Source organism: Ambystoma mexicanum, chromosome 1p (genome assembly GCF_040938575.1).
Source record: "Ambystoma mexicanum isolate Mex_15411 chromosome 1p, UKY_AmexF1_1, whole genome shotgun sequence".
NCBI classification, from domain to species: domain Eukaryota; kingdom Metazoa; phylum Chordata; class Amphibia; order Caudata; family Ambystomatidae; genus Ambystoma; species Ambystoma mexicanum.
This window is the reverse complement of record NC_090921.1, coordinates 296,148,191-296,170,831: the sequence shown is the minus strand read 5'-3', so window position 1 is coordinate 296,170,831 and position 22,641 is coordinate 296,148,191. Positions and strand designations below refer to the sequence as shown.

Below are 22,641 nucleotides of genomic sequence, written 5' to 3'. Positions count from 1 at the left end.
GTGCCACAAGTCCTGCACCTCTTTGGAGAGAGCTGGGGATCTTGTGCCCTCCTGTTTGTGGATGTAAAATATCATGGTGGTATTGTCCGTGAAGACCCTCACCACTTTGCCCTTGAAGGACAGTGTAAACGACTTCAGGGCCCAAAACACTGCCCGTAGTTCCAGGACGTTGATGTGTAATGTCTTTTCCTCCAGCAGTCACAGGCCTCTGGCGTGAAGAAGTCTGGTGCGAGCTCCCCATCCTTCCAGGGAAGCGCCTGTCGTGACTGTCTCCCAATACAGGGGGCTCTGGAAATCTGTGCCTTTGGCGAGATTGGAGCACACACCCCACCACCAACTCCTCAGAGAGCGATCTTGTCCTAGAAGCCTCTGGACACCCGGACCCAACAGGCGTCGAGTAATTCCTGTAGAGGGCATATTTGCAACCTGCAGAGCCGAATCAGGAATATGCATGACATCATGCCCAGTAGACACTTGATGGTCCTCACCGTGGCGACCCCGAGTGCTAACAGCCGTTGCACTTTGCCCAAGATGGCCGATATCCTCACTTCTGATGGTGACGCCAGGCAGGACACACTGTTGAGCCGGGATCCCAGGAACAGAGTGTCCTGCGATGGAGTCTAGCAGGACTTTACATAATACAACGAGAACCCCAGCTAAATCAGCAGTCGGACGGTCTTCGCTGTGTGGTCGATGGCGATGTCCTTTGATCTGGCCCGGATGAGCCAGTCCTCCTGGTAAGGGTATGCGTGGATCCTTTGCAGTAGTAGATGGGCCGCCACCTGTGCCAGACACTTGTTGAAGACGCTGGGCTCCAACTTCAGTCCGAAGGGAAGAGCCTTGAACTGGTAATACTTCCCTTGAATGACGAAGCGCAGAAACTTGCAGTGTCCTTTGTGTATGGGGATGTGGAAATACGCGTCCCCTAGATCAAACAACGACAGACAGTCCCCCTCCTCCAGCTGGCCGAGCACGTGCTGTAGCGTGACCATCCTGAATTTCTAGGACTTTATGTACTTGTTGAGCCGTCGTAGGTTGAGGATGGGCCTCCAGCCACCTGTCTTCTTTCTTACGAGAAAGTACCTTGAGTAAACTCCAGAGCCCCGGAGTTGCTTTGGAACCAGCTCTATTGTCCCTTTCCTTAACATGGACCGAACGTCCCGCAGCAGCTGAGGGATGTGTTGTAACTTTCGGCCACCAGTGGTAACTCTAAGATGTGTACGTGGGCAAAAGCATCCAGCGCCCATCGGTCGGTGGAAATGGTCTCACACTCGCTGATTAAGGTGGCCAGCCGGCCTCCCACTGGGGTGCAACAGTGGGGGCCCAACATATTGGGCAGTTCTGGGAGCCTTGACGACGACGGCCACCTCCAGAGGCCTTGGAGCGACCCCTGTTGGCTTCCTGGGTCGAGGAACGGGAGGGTTGACGGTAAGAGAATGAGCCCCTGCCAAAACCCGTTGAAGACCTGCTAGACTTTCCTCCTGAAAAACAAAAGGACAGCCGGTGTTGTTGCAGAGTGCCCAAGGCACGGGCCCTCTCCGTGTCAGTTTTGATGGCCTGGAGGGATTAGTCTGGACCTCCTTCCTGAAGTTGGTGGCCTTGAGCCAGCCACGACAGCGAAGGCAAACCCTGTTGCCCATTTGGCGGAAACCCGTGACTGCAATGTCCAGTGCCACTGTGATGGGGTGGTCTGATGACACCTCGCCTTCCTGGAGGATCTGCAAAGCCTCGACCAGTTTATCATCGGGGAGGAAATCCAGGGGTGGAGCCATCTTGTACCAAAGCTTCAGGTCATATCTGGCCACGATCGCTAAGGCGTTGGCCACTTTCACCATCGTAGCCGTCAAGTAATTACCTTCCTACCCATGGAATCCAATTTCCTCCCCTCGTAGTCCGGGATACAGATGAAGAGGACGATGAACTCTACAACTTCTTCCTGGCAGCCACCGTGTCTGGCGACGGTTGAGACCGGAGACACTTGGGTGCAGACTCCGGGACTTTTTCTCAAGCCGGTCTCTCTTCGCTGGAGCAGGATTCTTCAGCAGCGCCATCCCCTCATCCCAGATGTCATCCAGGAGTGGTAACAACAGTATAGTCTTCCTCTTCGCCTCCAGGCGTTGGTACAAGATGTCCTCCTCCTCCTCCGGGGTGAGCTGGAAAGCTCAGACGCCGGGGCAATCATGGAATAAAAAGATCCCACCTCGTCCGGTGGAGAGGCTTTCGGTACCGGTGATGCAGGATCTCCCAGTCCTGCGCCATCTTCCGTATCCGTCGTTGCCGTGTCCAGCCCCGTCCCCCTAGGGCAGAGGGCAGTGATGGCTGTAATGACGGCGTAGGGTGTCTCCTCCTCAACGTTGGCTGCTCCGGTGTCAACAGGGTCACTGGTGGTGCCGCTGGTGAGGTTGTCAGCAACCTCCTCTGAATCTCTGACACCAGCGTGTGAAGTGTAGAGAAGATATCCTGCGATAAGTCTCTCGGGGAGACCTGGGGGACGGGGTCGCAGGGCCCAGCGCTCATGTCGTCGTTGCCGCAGCCGCCTCCGGTGGGCATCTCCTCGACCTTCCCATCATCGTCAACACCGTGGACGGAAAGCAATTCCTTCTCATCAGTCTGTGCCCTGGAGTTCTTCTCCACCCCTCCCCCCAGCTCTACTTTGGGTCCTGAGGGGTTGGTCCTGGGAGAAGCTCTGGCATCCTCTTCTCCAGAGTCTTTTCTAAAGGCCTGACCGTGGAAACTCGCCTGGCAGCGAGAGACTCTAGCTTCCACCGGGGCACCCTGGACAGGGTTCACCCCCTTTGCCTTCGAAAGGGAGGCCACCACCATCTCAATTGAGGAGGATGATTTGGCCTGGATCACCTGGGCCTTCACAGGTCGGTCGATCCTCTTGGGCTTCTCCTTCACAGGCAGCTCGGACACCTTGCCCTGCTCTGCCTTCTCCGGTGTCTCTCGCAGCTTCCCCAGGGTAGCTGACTTCCACTTGGATGAAGAGCTGGAGCAGTGGCTGGAGACAGAGGCAGACGGGGACAATGACCGCGCCCTGACCGTCGCGGGACCCACTTTCGCGGCAACCCCGTCTGTTTTGGACTGGTGGTCATTGACCTTGTGTTGGGCCCCCAACGGATGGAGCGCCCTCAAAGGACTTAAACCCGCTCAGGTTGGCTGGATCCGGAAGAGGCATGCCCCTGTGCATCACCCAGGGTATATGCCCTGGTCTTGAGCCACGCCGCCAACTGGGCGTGTCGATCCTTCATCGTGGCGCTTGGTGAAGCCACGACAGACCTCACCATCTTCTTTATGCGCCGGGTGTAGACAATACAGACACTGGGAATGCTTGTCATCCTAAAAAACATTCTGCAAACCACAACTAGTGCACAGCTTGAAGAGGGACTTCTCCTTCGACATGATACGGCACAGTGTAGGCCTGAAGACTTCTGGAAGCTTGCAAGAAGAACACTTGAAGATTTCTGCCCTTGAGGGGCGATGAAAGATGCCGAAAAACGGGTCCCCGTTAATCGGAAGGGTAAGCGATGGAGTACACAGGCTCAAACTAACCGAAAACAGAGTTTTCCTAGAGAAAAAATGCAAAAAAAGGCCAAAGCTCAAAGAGCGAAACGCGAGGACTCCCAGCACTTGAACGTGCAGTAAAAATATGAAGCTGGCTACCAGAGGAGGGGCCTTAGGTAGAGGTCAGTCATTGGCTGAGGGCAGTATGACCCAGAGCTCTGTGATTGGTTAGAAACGAAACTAACTGATCTTTTACCAAGGATTCCCAGCCTGACGACCGGGAATATTCATGTGCATGGGAATCCATGCCAGACCCCATGCTGGAGAAATGTTAATCACTGGCTTGATTGTGAACACACTGTGCCCTGCAATGCAAATCTATGGTTGACACTGAGGTATGAAGGCAGGTCAAGGCTATTGATTCGGTTGCGATTATAAAAGGGTTGAAGGGATCGGGTTCAGTTTGTCCAGATGGACTGTAACATAATTTTTAAGAGAAACCAAATATTGGGCTGGAGTATTGTAGCCTTTGTTCTTGCATCTATGCAAAACTGGTGTGGTCCCTAGGACTCGGCAACAGTCAATACTTATCCCAGGTCACAAAAAGGTGAACTTGGCAATCTACCCATACTACAGACTAATGTTGGACAGCAGCTCCAAGAAATTTGCGAGGGGTCTCTTGGAGTTGATATCCACTTGGGTCAAAAGTAGGGGCCTTCTGAATCTGTGTCGGACTGTCAATGTGGCTTTTGCTCACACTTATTTCTGACACATTCTTGCCCACTGATACTGCGTTGTATAAATGTTACGTTGACTACAGCTCTGCCTTTGATAGTGTCCATCGGAATAAACTGTGGGATAAATTGAAAAGCTGGAGGCTGCTCGAGTCTGTTCTGTACTTTCTCAATCAACTGCATGACGACTCCCAGTTTAAGATACAACTCTCACAAGAGGGAAACCTAAGCACATTTCTTTATTTCTTTCCTACAAATAGAGGTCTAAGGCAGGGCTGTGTCCTCGATCCACTATTCTATAATCTATGTGTGTCAGATTTTGCACCACGCCTGAAGTCTATGAATAATCATCCTCTGCAATATAGCAACGAGGATATACATTATCTTACCTACGCTGATATGGTGATCATCGATCGCTCGGCCATGGGCTTACAACAGTCTCTCAATCTATTACATCTACATATAATAGAAAATGGACTTCGGGTAAACGTTGCAAAGACAAAATCATGACCATTGGGAAACGGGCCTATGGGGCACCGTCTTTCATTTGTAACAGGTTAAGGAGTACAAGTACTTTGGAATGAGCGTAAGTGCCACTAAGAGCTTCACTCATGTGGGTGAGGTGGAGGCCTCCAAGGCATGGACTAAATAGCTCACACTCAGGAGGATCATCAATAGACTTGGCTGCAGATCTATCGAGGCTAAGTACTCTTTAATTTCAGGGATACTGTATTCTCTGAAAGAGCTCCCAGAAAATGCTGTGGAATGGCTCCCTCGCCTGGAGGCCATAATCTTGTGCTCTTTAATGGGCTTACTCAGTGGGGTCCTCGTCTAGGCCATCAGGCTGCAACTGGGCCTCCAGTCATTGAGCTCTCTTCGGGGGGCTGATGTATGTAGGTTGTGGGCCAGGATTAGTTACGGGGATCCTAATAAACAAACTCTTTTGAACCTCGCTTTGGGACACTCTCGTAGGTGCACGTGGAGTGACTGTTTCAGTGACCAGGAATGAAGAGGCCTGGGACATTTCCATGACAATGAGGTACCCATGACCGATATAGAATTTCATTTTGCCAGGATTGGGAACAAAACCAGGATTTTTGACTGTTTAACATATTTGACTTACCTGGCGACACATCAAGATACATACAGTATTTGCAACAAGGTATGGTTGTGGACATTCCTCACAGCTATCTAACCAAACTGCGCATACCTGGCTTGGGTCAATGTGCTCTTCGCTTAAGAGCTGTTATTTTGCCAGTCTATGGGCACATAGGAGCATGGGAAGGTATACCTAGGGAGAAGGGACTCTGCAGGGTCTGTGGTGAAAGTGTGGAAACCGCTCGTCGCATCTGAACACAATGTCCAAATTTACAATCCCAATATGTGAAAGGATCTGTTAAATTCAGGGATGTGAATGCAGATCAACTCTGGAGTATGCCTTTAAGAAGCTGAATATCTTGTTTTACCAGCAGTTTATCTTATTTGACAAATTGCTAAAGACAGATTGACAGTTCCTAATTTCTTTTAATCTGGATTTTAATTCGTTTAGAAAGATGACAGGTTTAATGATTATTTTTAAATTTTAACCAATGTTCTGATGTTTGAGTGTAATTTTAGTGTCAATTTATGAAAGTTCGGTTTTTCTTTTTGTTCAGTATACATTTTAGTGTGAAAGGTTGATTAACCATATGCACTCAAATTTGTTTTTTATTTTTAAAAAGAGTACTAACACTTCACAATTTAAAAACAGTTAAAACAATCTGAGTAACTGTAGTATAGTAAAGCCAGGGAATAAAGAAGGCTAGAAAGAACCAGATTAGAGAACTAATATGTAGGGAAGAAAAGAGTTAGAAACACCATAGACAGCCCTTTAAATAAGGCACTACACCATGACTAGTAATTTACTAGCTAGAACAAAAGAGGTCCAGTGCCCTAAGAGTCACAGGTCAATTTGTTTTCCGAGTCTGAACAAGAGTTGCCAAAGCCAACAGGCAGATTAAGGGTTTTAAAGTAGCAAAACAATTGTAGAAAAAGCCCCTCTGAAGTCAGTGGAGGCAAAGTTGCAAAGTGAACATTTCCCTTACACGCAGGCACAGCTAAACATTAGCAACACTACCCTCCTTTTCTGTGCCATGTAATAAATAGTGCACCCTTCTTGTTTTAATTGTAGTCAGCTGGGAACATACCTCTGCCACATAATCCGGACCACCGAAAAGGTCAATCAGCTCATCCAGGGTGTTAAGAGGGAGCTCCGGTCCCAACTCTTTAACTTTCAAGATCAGCTCTTGTTTCATCCGCTCTACATGCTCCAACGTGCTTGGCAGCGAATTAAAGTCTTTCTGAAAGTTTTGTTGTGACGGACGGGCTGAGAGAAGAAAGTATTGGCGATTAGCATGGGTTTGTGATGGGACCCTTGGAAGTAACCCTTGCCCCTACACACCCCTTCGGAAGACCAGCCCACTGTTTCCTAGGAACACCACATCACTGATTACTAGTCACTTTGTGAACACCACCCACCTTCTGCTTCTCGCCTCTGTATAAACTAGTATTTCCCCCTTTCCAACTGTTTATGAACAATGCTTCTATGTGCTCCTTTACCACAGTAAGGAATGTTAAAGGCTCCAGATTGTAGCCATTCGTCGTGTGGAACACTGTGCTGTTCCCAAAAAGCAGATCTTAACAGTTACCTGAAGGTTGAACCCGTCCATAAATTGCTGTCACATGTCCAATCCCGCAATCCATCACTGCCCAACTTATTCATGAGCTACCCATTCATCATGAGTCCTACTCTATGAAACTGCATCACTGGAGGCATTAATTAGTTCCTCGATCATTTACACCTCATTTAATTAGACATTACCAAGCTCCTCCAGGTTGTTCATATTTAAGGTTTGATATGCACCCCAACAAGCTGGGGATGACCCATCGCCACAAAGCTGTTGCCAGTCATGGTGTGTACCAGTTCATGCTGTAATTGCATTCACTCATTCAGCCTATAGCAGGTGTTACCTGGCTCCTCCAGGCTATAGATGTGCAGTGTGAACTCGTCCACATGCAGCCACACAGCAGAAGGCATTACACAGCTCTGCCAGGTTAAACCCATTAGCCGTGTGCTGCTCCTCCTAATCCAGCCACATAGCAACATTCGTTATACAGTTCCTTCAAGCTGTTTCCAATATCGTGATATGCATCCAATACAAATGGATGTATTACCTTGCTCCTCCAGACTGTACCCATTAACGGTGTGATCAACAAAGATTACATCATCGTTGTCAAAGAGAGATTCTGGAGAGGAGTTGAAGTCGCTGTCTATTCCCAACTCTGAGTCACTGCTGCTGTCATCACTGATTTTAATCACTCCTGAGATTGCCTCAAAGCCTCCCTTGGGGACCTTCGCACAGCGCACCTTTGGTCGCCCTAAAAAGAAAGACCAGAAACATGGGGTGTGATAACGGATAGGGCTTGTGGCTGATGGCACATGTACAGATCCGATGGTGCATGATCTGTCCCCTCACTTAGGAATCATGTAATACATAAAAATAAAGCAATCCCTACTTCTACAAAGTTGCTTCGAACTACATATAATGTTGATTGTGAAGAACACCTAGCTTATGGTTTACTATTACCAGGTTGCGTCTTTAATCTGCCTAAAAAAAGTCTCAGCACAGGCTATCCTCAAAATGCACACAATCCACATGAGGATAATGACGAGCTTCACATGCGAGGCAAGACCAGTGCATGCAAACCAGCAGGAGTTCTCTCCAGCATGCCGACCGAGTGCGGTTAGAAAGTTTTTCCCTGTGAGGGGAGACCAGAGACGATCCCTAATGGGCCAGTTTCAACATTCACACTGAGCCCATACGGGCAGAGGCACCACATGTGAGGAGAGAACTGGCTGTTGGCGGAAAGACGTATGGAAGGGGTGCTTACCGGATAAGGTTTAATTGATCTACTTATTACCAAAACTTAATTCTGGCTATTTCACATGGCTTCAATCTTGGGGCTGCTTTGCAGTGCCTACTTCTGTCTACTTCAATCCTAGACAATGAATTGAGAGACCAGCTATATGTTTGTGAAAAGGAGACCTCTAAAGAAGTGTCTTTGCCAAAGACCTAAATAGTGTTCTCAATGTAGGGGCTGTCTTGCAGCTCCACCTTTAGCCATGTTCTTTAATCACGCAGCTGCTTTGCAAAGCACCCGCCCACTTGCCTGAAATACTTGCTGCCATGCCATGTACTCTTCTCTATATTCCTGAATTGCGAGTCTCTAGGTTAATTCCCATCTAATGCGGTATCTCTAAAACATAATACTGCCTTCTAGTAACTTATAAAATAAAACAAAATCCAACAAAATAAAAAGGAAAGCCACCCCATGTTGTGCCCATTGATTATACCAACAGGATCGAAAATACATTCAAACAACAATTTACATCAATGTTCCAATTTGTATTGCGAATATCCTTCTTGGTTTAAGACTACTTACCTCACTCGCTCTCCCCTACATGGTGAATTTTGTGCAAAAAACAATGTACAAATTGCAAAAAACAGCTTTTCTACAATACTAAAACAATAACAAATCCAGATCTCTACAAAGCGAATATCATTTAACACACAATCAAAATTACAATGCTCTTGAGCACTGTTCAATAGACATCTCACCAGGGACAACCACACTGAATCTATGAATTAGTCAGAGTTCCCTTTCCAAATCTGGAGTGTCCTTTCAGCTGGACTTTTTGATAGACACCCAATTGAAATGTTGTAGTTGGGCTTTGTTGTTATGTTACTTTACTTTTATGGGCTTTTTCTACAATTGCACTGATTGTACTCACCGATTTATAGATTTATTTCCTTCTCGTCCTGTTTTCTGCAACAATCTGATGTCCATTTCAGTTTCATTCAAGTATTTTGCACACCTTTAGGCTATTTGGTATCACTAACAGGGAGATTTGTAAGGGCTTCTATGCTGTTTGTTAGGCAAGATTGTATGCAGTACCCTTTGGGTGCACTACATCAACCCTGACCTCCTGGCAATAGGAACCCAACCTTTGGTATAAGTCTGTACTACACAGGTTGGTAGCGTGTTGAGCAGCCACGCTCATCTCAAGATGGGTCAATATGAGCTGTAGGGAAGTTACACAGAGATTCACAGAGACAAGCATTCAAATAAACTCTTACACACACAAGGTTTCTTGAGTAAACCATTATTATTTATTTATTTATTCTTACATTTGTATAGCGCACAAATAGCCCGGAGGCATTATGGCACTGTTACTTGTGGCATGCTTAGTTTCATAAAGGTTACATACATGAGCTGATAAAGGTTACATACATGTGATGGATGCAGGTTACAGATAATCCATTAATGGGTACATACGGCTACCTCCATTACGTATATGTAAAGGGGTAGGTCACAGATAATCCAATATCAGGTGCACAGCGAGTAAGCAGTCGTGGGTAATGTTTAGTTGAAGAGTATGGTTTTAACCGCTTTGCGGAATGCAATGTGAGAGACTTCAGCTCGCAGGGGTGGAGGTAGGGCATTCCACTGTAGTGCAGCCAGGTATGGGAAGCTTGCCCCAACTGCTCTGGCTCTCTTGACTCTAGGTGTCGTGAGCAGGTTTGTGTATGGAGTTCTGGTAGGCCTGGTGGATCTAGTGGGGTGCATCCTATCGGAGAGATAGGGTGGGGCGGTGAGATGGATGCATGTGTGTGTGATAGCAAGTACCTTAAATACAATTCTTTCTTTTACTGGGAGCAAGTGTGCCCGTTTTCTGGCCTCAGTGATGTGCTCTTTCTTGGGCATACCCGTGGCTGCTCTAAGAGCGCTATTTTATATCGTCTGGAGTTTAGATAAGTTCTTGGCCGAGGTGCCCAGGAAGAGCGCGTTACAGTAGTCCAGTCTTGACCCTGTTATGGCTCTGGCGATTGTGATGCAGTTATCCTTTGACAGGAAAGGTCTTGCTGCTGTCAGCAGTTTGGCATGGTAGGCTGCTGTTAAGGCAATGGCGTTTACTTGTCTGGTCATTGTTAGATTTGAGTCTAGATAGACACCTAATGTCTTTACTGCATTTGCTACTGGTATTTTTATGCTGTCAATGGTGAAATGAGTGAATTGGGAGTCAAGGTTCTTGAGTGTCTCCTTGGAGCCCACTATGAGAAGTTCAGTTGCGTCTGAATTAAGGCATAAACCGTTGTTTGCCATCCAAGCTTGAATTGTGTTGTAGATGTAGTTGAGAGTCTGAGTGTGTCATAGTCTACTGTTAGGGTGACAAGGATCTGGGTATCGCCTGCGTAGTTTGTGTATGAAATACCCAGGGAGTCGAGGATTCGGAATAGGGGTCGAGTGAAAATGTTAGAGGGTGGGCGAGATACATGACCCTTGCGGGACACCGCATAGGATAATAGTTGGTGAGGCTGATGCCAGGTCTGAGAAGACTTGCATGGTCCTCCCTTATAGGAATGAGGTGATCCATGCAGTAGCATTGGTGGAGAAGTTGGCTGTGGTGGAGAGGTGATGACACAGGACTTGGTGGTCGACAAGGTCGAAAGCCGCTGATAAATCTAAGAGGAGGAGGAGAGCAGGTTTCCCTTTGTCCCTTGCGTCGTCCATCTGGTTTTCTAGCTTAATTTATTTACCAGTCAGTTATAGTAAGCCTTCTTTAGAATGGAGCAATCTAAAACACCACACAAATATACTTCACAAATACACACTCTTAGTTCTCTAAATCAGCAAATACCCATTTGGGATGTCACACAAGCACTACCTACACGCACAGGTGACTTCAATAGCTAGGGTGCTGTTGGCATCAATATATCACGGTTGCATTTAGAATATTCTTGGGAGTAGTGTTAAAGAGAAGAGAGTTCAGAGTAAAACAAGCATTCACAGTTATTTTTCAGTAGGTAAGTGTTAGGCAATGTTTGTATGCAGTACCCTCTGGGAACACTACAAACAACTGTGGGTACAGGTATAGGAAAGGCAACCTTTGGTATAAGCTTATACTACACAGTTTTGGTAGTGTGTTGAGCAGCCAGGCTTATCTCAAGAGGGGTCAATGTGGGCTGTAGTGGAGTTACACAGAGATGTACAGTTTCTTGAACAAACAATTATTAATGTATTCACCAGTCAGTTAGAATAAGCCTTTTTCAGAAGGGAGCAATATAATAGTAACACTCAAATACACTTCATGAAATACACACTCTTAATAGCTCTAAATCAGTAGATACCCTTTTGGGATGGCCCACAGACACTACCTACACCCTCAGGTGACTTAAATTGCTAAGGTGCTGGGGACATTAATATAGCACTGTTGCATTTAGAATCATATAGTAATAAGTCAAAAGGAAAGTATTTAGAACATACAAGAGACCACAATTATTCTTAAGCAGGCAAATACTTGTGGATCCCGCCAGAAAGTCTTTCAGTACAATAGGCTTGGCCAAAGACAATGGGTAAAAGTCTTAAACAGGATGAAGCACCTCTGGTAGGTAAATGGAAAAGTATTTGCACAATGTTTTAGAAGTCTTTGAAAAAAAGAAGAATCAAATGGTGAAGATGCAAGCAACTCTACAGCAACAGGTAAATTCTCTCAGACTTTGTACAGTACCTTCTTTAAAATGAAGAAAAGATGCAGCAGATGACTTGTTCCTGTGCAGCTCTGCTGGTCTCACTATTCGAGGGGCTCAGTCGTGGGGACAAGAGGCAGGACGGCGGGAGACTCGTGCAATGCACTGGGACAATCAAAATTCGCAACCTTCCCTTTCAGTGGCTGTTCAGTGTTTCAGCTCTTCACTTCTACCGCAAATAGCAACACCGCAGTTCCTGGCTGTCGAGATGGACGTTCCTTGCTTCTGGGGTCCCGCACTGTGTTGAGGGGGCTCGGCCAGTCCTGCTTCCTGGGAGTCCAGAGGACCTTCCTGGAGCTCTTGGCCAGCTTAAAAGCAACAAACACAATCTGGTGTTCCTTTCCCTGGCTATACGGTTTCCAGCAGCAACTCTGTGGAAATTCAACCAGCTCCAAGATGGATGTCCCGGTGGCTGACTTTGGAGTTCATTGGTCCCACCAACTCAAGGGGAGAAGTTGTCCTTGCAGGGGCTTCTCTGTCGATCTGAAATTGGAGTTTCAGCACTGTAGCAGGGCTTCACCGGGCTAACCAACGGTCCAGGAGTTGCAGCAGATGTCCTCTTCAAGTTCTTCTTCGGATTCCTTCGTCCAGTGGTCGACTGTCTTCCAAGCCAAAAAGCTTCACCTTTTATGCAGCTTGCTCCCATTCATTCCAGCCTAGCTCTCAGTCACCTAGCAGGGTGGTTGTTCTTGCCGGGGAGCTACCCAGCCAATCACCCAAGTGTGCATTTCTGTCTCGTAGGAGACTAAGGACAGAGAGTTTCGGGCACCTCCTTTGCTTCCTGCCCCTGACAGACACCCCGGAGAAAGAGGCGGGCTTCACTCGTGAATTCCGCCAAAGGCAAAATGAATATAGGGACCAAACCTGGTTTGACGCGCAGGGAAAATGTCAAGGACATTTGATGACAGGGACCATTTTGAGAAAAAAATTGCACCTCTGGGTGCTTTACCGTGGCTGCGAACGCCATAGTAGTAAAAAGTAAACCACTGCCACCGGCCATTCAGTGAGGAAAGGGTAACATAAAAAGGTTACATGCGAAGCTAGACAATGGGGATACTAAGTAACCCCTCCAGCACCCTATTGTGAGATAGTACGATAGTGTGTGCTGGGTCTAGAAAGTTACAAATGTAAGTAAAGTCAATTCTTTAATTCTCTAAGATTTCCCTGTGTCACTGCACTGAAGGTGCTGTGTGACATAATGATAAAGATGATGCCTATGGAGTTTGTCAGACCCCACAACCAAAAGAAACATTACAAAATCACATTACAATCCATGAGAGAGTGGGAAAAAGGGTCTCACTCTCTTCAAGTAGAAAAAAAATCAAGTCCTCAAAACCCAGCTAACTCTTGAACACTAAACTGTCCTGGAGCGGGGCGTGTCCAGCAGGCACGACATGTAGACGTGCTTCCCTGCGGCAACTGCTAGTACTCGCACTGATAAAAATAGCGGTCAGACCGCATTATTTATCAAGCAAAAGGTAGCGCTGTGGAGAAGACGAAGCAGTGGTTCAGTAGCTGGGTTTTGGTTGCAGACGGTGCTTCCCTGTGAACGGTGCTGCCTCTGAAACCCATGTAGGAAGAAAAAGCATGCTGCCAGTGAAAATGGCTGCCGTGGATCCCTGGCTGTGATCAGCCAATGATTTACAGGCTTGCGGAGGTCAGACACACTGAAACAGCAGTGCTGAATATCCAGTGGACATAGGCGACGCAACAGAATTCCTCTAGCATGAGTGAGGGGAAGGAGACATAGCGGCTGGAAGGTGCGTGTCTAACGGCCGGAGCTCAGAGGGTGGGCATTGAGCCCCTCTGAACAAGTGTCAGCGGCCTGGATCGGAGGTGCTGACTCGCTGGCTGGTGAGACGAGGCGGCGTATGAGTCCAGGCAGTGAGCAGGTGGGACCGGGGCTAAGGCAGCGTAGAGGAGGAAGCTGCAGAGCGAACCGCGTGGGTGCAGCACCAGAGGGAGAAGTTGGGCACTGCCTATGTGGGCGCTAACACCTGGTGGCCTGCCTGGATCGGAGAAGCTCATACCAGGTGGAAGGGGGTGAACTGCAATGAGGAGCCGAACCGCTATTAGGAGAAATCTTGGCCTGCAGCCCCGGGTCCTCAGAGGGAGATAACAGCTGCATATGAAAAACAGGACTACGTTAAAGCACAATGCAGACATGACACAGCTGGTTAGGAGATGTGTGCACCCTTGTGGTGGTATTTGATACTGCCTGGGACCCTGCTGAGGGGTGAAATAAGGGGACAGACTACTCCCTACAGGTGGCCTCCTGGACGAGATAAACTAGGACTAGAGGAGACAAAATGTGGGCTCTCCAATTCCCAATTGAGGAAGTACTCAGTGGCCGAACTGGTTGAACGACAGAGAAGGAAACAGGGCTGCAGGGCAAATGCAAATCACCCTTCCTGGTGAACTGAAGCAGCAGACTGATTGGAGCAGGGGTGCATCCCACAGGCGAGGCTGGTGGGGGGGCACCTTGTGCGCGTGGGAGAACTTTGGTTGGCATGGCAGGAAGTGGGGTCTGCGGCAGTGTAGTCCCGACCCAGGGAAATCATGGTCAAGGGGCACCAAAAAATTGACAAATATGCAGATCCGAAACAGGCAAAGCCGGAGGCTGCATCCCAAGAAGGGGCAGGAGTAGCGAAAGAGGGGTCATGAGGTGTAACCCTGGAGACATTGACGGAGGCAATACAGGCCACCAGATCATCACTGGAAGGAAGCAGGAAGTGGGGGGTGTACGAGTCCTTTGTTCGGGCAGACTTCCATAAGGTGTGTGAAAGGGTGACTGAGGTGGAGCAGAGAGTCTGCACGGTGGAGGAGGGCTTATCGAGACTCAGAAATCAGGTGCCTGGTCTCATTGGAGCAATGAGAACACTAGAATCTATAGCAGAGGATGCAGAGAGCTGCTCGCGAAGATGCAACATTTGCTTGGTGGGGGTGCTGGAAAAGGAATAAGGGCCCAGCGTGGAACTGTTCATTGAAAAACTGCTCTTGGAAAAGCTGCAAGTGAAGATGCTTTCAAAACTGTTCACGGTGGAGCAGGCACATCTGGTGCTGGGCAGGGCTCTGCATCCAGGGGCCCAGCCACTAGTGATTGTGGCAAAGATACTTAATTCCAGAGACAGAGACGCTATCCTGCAGAATTTAGGAAGAGCTGGATATTATGCGGTGAGAAACACAAAGATCTGTATGTTCCCGAATTTGACCCTAGAGGTGCAGACACAGCGCAAGACTTTAAACTTAGTGTAACGTCTTTGAGAGCTGAATATAAAATACATGATGATCTACCCGGCGAAGTTGAAGAACACAGCTGAGGGCAAACATTGGTTCTTTATGTCACCACAGGAGGTGTGGGACTGGACTATGGGCCGGGGCATGTGGGACAGTGGGCCAGAAGGGGCTGCACGACCTGGTGACACAGGGTATGTGGACCGGGAGGTATCTGAAAGCCCTTGGTACACTGAAGCATGAGATGTGTATTGGTGAGGTGGCAATGATACTAATCATGGTGTAATGGATGAGGCAGGTGGGTCAGGTGACTGGGGGGACAAGTCCCTATACCCACAGTTATCGATTCACAGGAAAGGGGAGGTATGGTGAACAGTATGACAGATGGATTGATTGGAGGGGGAGGGAGACTTGGCGGCAGGGTATAAGGGGAGTGGGTGATGGGCGTTGGGCATGGGAGATGTTGGGACAGCAGGAGGAAGGCGGGGTGCAGAAGGGGAGGTGGGGTAGGTTTCAGGGCCGTAGATATGGTTATGGTTGGGGGAGGGGGGAGATCTGGGTGAATAAATTTGAATATGGGAGTTATTCTTTATGGTTGTATATTCGTATGGAAAGCGTAGATCATGGTGTACGTTCTGGAATAGTGTGGTTATAACTTAGAAGTGGGAGTAGCAAGGGATTTCTACCATGAGGAAGACCGGTTGAAAATCGGGTATTGGAATGTTCACGGGTTAGGTAAACAGTTGAAATGGTACGCATATGGTACGGAAGGACTTGGATTCACTAAGGAGACAGTGGGGAGGGGTAGTGGTAGGAACATCATACTCTTTTATGCCAGGGGAGTTCTGATTTGGGTGGCTGCAGGGGTCCCGATTCAGGTGGACAAGGTTCTAACAGATGATGTGGGGAGGACGGTGGGAGCTGAAAGAGGCGCATTTGTGTAATTAACTCCTATGCACCAAACACTGATTATAAGGACTACTTCCCATCGGTGGTGAGCCTGGCGGGAGGTGGGGGGACGGAAGGGGAGACAGTTTATTTGGGGCAGCATTTTAACTTTCTCATGGATGCACATTTGAATAGCACAGGGAAAACCAACGACTCTAAGCAGCGACGTCCTTCAGGGAGGTCTTTAGAGACCTTGACCTGGTGGAACTATGGCGAGCGTTGCACAGACAAGAGAGAGGATACTCTTTGTTCTCAGGGGTCCATAGAATATAATCACAGCTGGATTATATATGAATAGGGACGTGGAATATCTGGGAAAAATTATTTCGGACCATTCACCCCTGGTGACGCAACTGAAGGGGTTACAACGATATCCACTGGTAAGGCTCTGGCGGCTACACGCCGAGTCGCTGCAGGATGTTGCATTTCAGGGCACATTATGTGAAGAGATGGTGAAAGTTTTTGAGATCAATGATGACTCAGTGGCATCCGCTGAGAATCTGTGGGAGGCCTTCAAGCAACAATTAGGGGGTCTGTACGTCCAAAAAGACTGGGATTCGGCAGGTCCTACAGACTGGCAGATGTGGGGACAGTTTTTCTGAAGTCCAACTAAGGGCTTAGTAAAACCATTCAACTGAGGCAGTACAAGACTCCACTCTTAGTATAAGGCGGAACCACCTGAGATCATGGTAGCGTAGACCAAGCAGCCAGGCTTATCTTAGGAGGGAGAGAGAGCTGTAGAATCAGTACAAATGAAATTGTAATACAAATGGTCCAATGAAACGCTGAAACAATATGTATGAAAAAATAAAGGATTTATTTAAATACAGGTACGCTCAGATGAATCTAGTGGTAAATGAATACTATCACACATTATAAGTAATCACAATTAGAAAAACACAACACTATACTTGAAGGTACACAGACCAATGTATAAACCTTATTTGGAACACCTAACAGTAGTTCTAGGGAAGTCACAACCTTTTCATACATATTCAGTATAGGTCACACATATTCTTGGGGAGTAAAAACCAATGGTTACTTCCACAATTACATTCAGTAATGCCAGGGCAGTAGACCCTACCAGTTGTACAATGACTCTCAGAAACAAATCACAAAATCAGTTAACTGCACAGTATACGTTTTGAGAATAGTGGAACAATTATTCCAGGTACAGTAATAACCTATAACTACTTTTCTGATAACACAGTTATGCTAGGTGAGTAAAATCTGTATATTCAATTACAGGTGCTTTTGAGATCAGTGAAACACAGATTGAGACAAGCAGTAACTCCTAACTTATTTTTGGATGGCACACAGCTAACAAGGTAAGTAAAACCTTTTTTAACCTCACAATGAAGTTCAGGTTAGATCTTTACGAGCTATACAAGTACCTTATGTATGATTTATGAGGGACAGTTAGAACCAGAGACTCTTTCTGTGTCTGTTTACAACAGTACAGGAAAAGCAAAAACCCAATGTTACACTTTACTGAATGACTCAGTTATTCTAGGTTGGCAGAACCTAAGGCAGACTTATTCTGTACAAGTTAGCAGCATGCCAGGGGAAGCAAGGCCCGGTTGGGAAACACTCATACAATTATCCTAACAGGAATAATCGGCTGAAACCAACACATTACTTTTGGGAAAAGGCACAACCAAATCACAGTCAAGTAATATAACTTCACATCTACTTTCTATTAGAATGGCAAAACGGTTTCTAAGGAAAGAAAGATATTAACCATACTTTTGAGAGTAGTGCATCACACATCCAAGAGAAGCAAGAACTTTGTGTCACTGCCCACAGTTCCTTTCCCTGGGATCACCTCACCTGGATCTTCACTGTGGCTGAGTACCTTCTGTCTTCTTCTCCGGTCCTTCGGGGGTTTCTCCTCTTCGTCTTCCTTCTTGAGGGATCCTTTCCCCTTCTTACGTTCAAAGAGATAGGGGCGGTCTCCTCCCGAGGCCACCTTGACCGTTGATGGAACAAAACAGTCAAGTGAACCCTGGGGAGCCCGCTCCTTCAAAACAGGGAAAAAGCCTAAAAGGCAGAAAAAACCCGGTGTAGCTGCAGGCGATGATGGCCGGGTGGATTTGAAGGCCCAGAGGGTGGTATGGTCTTGCAACAACGATCTTGTTTGTAACTCCAATGGATGGCGGCACTGTTTCTGGGCATTCCTTGGGAGGAATGAAGGAGCTCTGGGAGGAGAGGCGGAGGGTGAAGCCACTGAAGAGGGCTTCAGCAATACCGAAGGAATCGTCCAAGGAAAGACGAAGGTAAGATCTCACAAGAACAGACAGGGTATAAAAAGGAAAGCTCTACCGGAGAACAGGTAAGATCAAGGAGAGCGAGAAGTCAGAGCGAGAGAGAGAGAGAGAGAGAGAGAAAGAGTGTATGAGCGAGAGAGAGAGCGAGAGTGTATGAGCGAGAGAGAGAGAGCGAGAGTGTATGAGTGAGAGAGAGAGAGAGAGAGAGAGAGTGTGTATGAGCGAGAGAGAGCGAGAGAGCGAGAACGGAGATGAAGTGAAAGTGACTCCGAGCGGGTGGGAGCCGGCAAGTCAGAACCCAGCCGCCGGGAGAGACGGGTCTGCGGCAGCGCGAGGCTGAACACAGAACCAGAGCAAACCAAAGCTGGGGAAAGTAGACTGAATAGAATAGAAAGAAAGGCGAGGGAGGAGAACAGATACCCGGCGAGAAGGCTAAGAGCAGCAGGGAAAAAAGGGGAGCAAAAGGGGAATTGCCGAGAAAGGGGAAAACAAGGAAGGCACTGGAGTGGGACAAAACGAAAGTCAGCGACTTTAAGGAAGCAGGGGGCGTGGCTTCCTTAAATGCCTGCAGCAAAACAAAGGCTGGACCGCTAGCAGACAAGCCGTAGAGACCTAATAGCGCCTCCATCTTGCCCATAGCTTCCATGGTCGCAGCGGTGTGACAGTATGCCCTCTCCTCATCCCTTCTCCTCCGGGTTTCCCTGGGTGAAGGCGATGGAACAGTCTTAGCAGACGTGGGGCGTGAATGTTACGTCTGGGTTCCCAAGATCGTTCTGCAGCAGAATACCCTTTCCAATGGACCAAATACTGTACGGTGCCATGTCTGTAACAGGAATCCAAAAGCCTCTCCACTTCATATTCTTCAGGGTCAGGATCCTCGATCCTTAAGGAGGAGAGCCTACGACGACTCATGGGATCGGGATGATAAGTTTTCAGGAGAGAGGTATGAAATACAGGGTGAATCTTCTTCAAACTAGGTGGCAGTCGTAAACAAAAGGCGACAGGATTCACCTGAGACAAAATAGGGAAAGGACTTATGAAACGGGCCGAGAATTTTCCTGGGTGAATCCAACGTGGGAGATATTTGGTTGATAACCACACCTTGGTTCCTACTGTCCACCTGGGATTAGGTGATCTCTTCTTATCGGCGTATTTCTTGTAGCGGATCCTACTAGCCTCCAACTTCTGTACCGCCTCCTTTTGGATGGAACGAAGATCATGAAGGCGTTGATCAACCGAGGGCACAGTTGTAGGAGGTATCCCAAAAAGAGGTATGCGTCTCGGATGATACCCGTAGGTAAAGAAGAAGGGACTAAATCCTGTAGCGGAATGTTGGGTATTGTTGTAGGTGAATTCTGCCAATGCTAGGTAGGACTGCCACATGTCCTGTTCCTGATGGTAGAAACAGCGGAGATATTGTTCGAGGGTGGCATTTAAACGTTCTGTTTGGCCGTTGCTCTGGGGATGGTAACCAGAAGATAAAGCTCTCTTTATCCCCAAAGAGTTACATAACGCCGACCAAAAACGTGAGGTGAATTGGGCCCCCCTATCCGACACGATGGTCCGGGGCAGGCCATGTAATCTCACCACATCTCTCAGGAATACTTCGGCCGCAGCAGGGGCAGAAGGCAGGCCAGGCAAGCGAGAGAAATGTGCCATCTTGCTCAGGGTGTCTATAGTGACCATGATAGCTGTGTACCCCCTAGAGAGGGGAAGATCTACAATAAAATCGGTAGAAATATGTTCCCAAGGCTGTGATGGTAGAGGTTCTTGTTGGAGCAGGCCTAATGGTCGGTGAGTGGTATTCTTGTTGGCTGCACATACTGGACAACCCGTCACGTATGCCTTAATGTCTTTTATCATTGTCGGCCACTGTATATCAATAAAGTTTCCTGCAGCACCGCAATCCAACATAGCCAAGGTTTCTAGTGAAGCGAGAGATTCAAAAGTAAGATGAACCGTAAATACCATAAGTCTGTGGTCCTCTCCCGACTCGTCCTGTTGTCTAGAATTGCAGAGATTCTTCAGCACCGCCCGGTTCCTTTCCCTGCTCAAGACCGGGGAGATGCGTTTTCCGAGCGTCTCGGGGGTACCTCGGGGCAACTCCGAAGCAGATGCTTCGAGGATCCGCAGTACATTCAAAGACCTTGGTCTCTGCGTCTCTTCCGTTCCTCGGGAGTCAACGGACCTCTAGTTGTTCCTATTTGCATAGGCTCTTCTGTATGTGGTCGGGTAGGGGGATTTGCTGTGGGGATTCCTACAGACGGATGAGGTCTGAACCTCCTTCTTTCTAACCTTCGCTCCTGCAATCTGTATTCCAACTGCAGAGACATAGTCACCAAATCTTAGAAGGAAGTAGGACGTGCCATCCGAGCTATCTCGTCCTGGAGTTCATCATGTAAGCCTCGTCGGAAGAGGGTCTGCTGTACTGAATCCGGCCACCCCGCCTCCGTAGCCAATTTCATAAATGTGGAAGCATAAGTCTGGACATCTTGGTTTCCTTGACGGAGGTCTAGAAGGGCTTCATAGGATGAATATTGAACCTCTGGTCTTTCAAATCTGACACGCATCAATTGAGTGAACTGAGTGTAGTCATTTACAGCAGGGTTTGCCTGAGCTATCAGTGCAGTAGCCCAGGCCAAGGCATTGCCCACAAGGTTGGAGACCAGAAAGCCGACCTTGGCTCTGTCGAGTTCATAAGCCTTAGGTCGGAACGTAAAGTAAATCATAAAATTCTTTCAAGAGTTGAGGACTGCCATCATATTTCCCAAAGGAGAACGTCAGGGGAGGTAAGTCGCCTCGGAAATCCTCTCGAGCCGCTACTTGTTGGCGTAAGTTGATATTCTCTGTTCGGAGGCTCTGAACCTCTGCCTGGAGGCCTTGAATCGCTGTCACCATCTCCTGGTATTGCTCCAAGGAGGCCATAGTAGTTGGGTGGCGTTGCAAACTGTCACTGCCCATAGCTCCTTTCCCTGGGATCACCTCACCTGGATCTTCACTGTGGCTGAGTACCTTCTGTCTTCTTCTCCGGTCCTTCGGGGGTTTCTCCTCTTCGTCTTCCTTCTTGAGAGATCCTTTCCCCTTCTTACGTTCAAAGAGATAGGGGCGGTCTCCTCCCGAGGCCACCTTGACCGTTGATGGAACAAAACAGTCAAGTGAACCCTGGGGAGCCCGTTCCTTCAAAACAGGGAAAAAGCCTAAAAGGCAGAAAAAACCTGGTGTAGCTGCAGGTGATGATAGCCGGGTGGATTTGAAGGCCCAGAGGCTGGTATGGTCTTGCAACAACGATCTTGTTTGTAACTCCAATGGATGGCGGCACTGTTTCTGGGCATTCCTTGGGAGGAATGAAGAAGCTCTGGGAGGAGAGGCGGAGGGTGAAGCCACTGAAGAGGGCTTCAGCAATACCGAAGGAATCGTCCAAGGAAAGACGAAGGTAAGATCGCACAGGAACAGACAGGTTATACAAAGGAAAGCTCTACCGGAGAACAGGTAAGATCAAGGAGAGCGAGAAGTCAGAGCGAGAGAGAGAGAGCGAGAGTGTATGAGCGAGAGAGAGCGAGAGTGTATGAGCGAGAGAGAGAGAGAGCGAGAGTGTATGAGCGAGAGAGAGTGTATGAGCGAGAGAGAGAGAGTGTATGAGCGAGAGAGAGAGAGTGTATGAGAGAGAGAGAGAGAGAGAGAGAGAGAGAGAGAGAGAGAGAGAGAGAGAGAGAGCGAGAACGGAGATGAAGTGAAAGTGACCCCGAGCGGGTGGGAGCCAGCAAGTCGGAACCCAGCCGCCGGGAGAGACGGGTCTGCGGCAGCGCGAGGCTGAACACAGAACCAGAGCAAACCAAAGCCGGGGAAAGTAGACTGAACAGAATAGAAAGAAAGGCGAGGGAGGAGAAAAGATACCCGGCGAGAAGGCTAAGAGCAGCAGGGAAAAAAGGGGAGCAAAAGGGGAGTTGCCGAGAAAGAGGAAAACAAGCAAGGCACTGGAGTGGGACAAAACGAAAATCAGCGAAAGCGAGTTGCAACGCGACTCGCAGGGGGTGTGGCTACCTTAAATGCCTGCAGCAAAACAAAGGCTGGACCGGTAGCAGACAAGCCGTAGAGACCTAATAGCGCCTCCATCTTGCCCATAGCTTCCATGGTTGCAGCAGTGTGACACTTTGGTAACTGTTACTCAGAGTGAACAGTTACAAATCAACTCTTTTACAAATAAGTAACTTTCAAACACTTATTCTCTTTTCTAGGCAAAAGGCCCAATCCCTTAACAGTCTTTCCCTTATTCTTGGAGCATGAGAGTTCTCAGTGGCAGAAGAGGGGTCACTAGGATATAGTGTC

The 22,641-nt window shown here is 48.1% G+C and overlaps 1 protein-coding gene across 6 annotated transcripts in view; it reads right to left on the bottom strand.

Annotated features, from left to right (window-relative positions):
• SBNO2 (strawberry notch homolog 2) overlaps positions 1 to 22,641 on the bottom strand; it is a 1,228,831-nt gene that overhangs the window by 507,141 nt on the left and 699,049 nt on the right. For all 6 annotated transcript variants that reach the window (XM_069647284.1, XM_069647292.1, XM_069647268.1 and 3 more), the window contains 2 exons: positions 7,452 to 7,655; positions 6,425 to 6,603 (listed from right to left, as the gene is read on the bottom strand). In XM_069647284.1, coding sequence (XP_069503385.1) covers positions 6,425 to 6,603; positions 7,452 to 7,655 — 383 coding nt within the window. The remainder of the gene's footprint in view (positions 1 to 6,424; positions 6,604 to 7,451; positions 7,656 to 22,641) is intronic.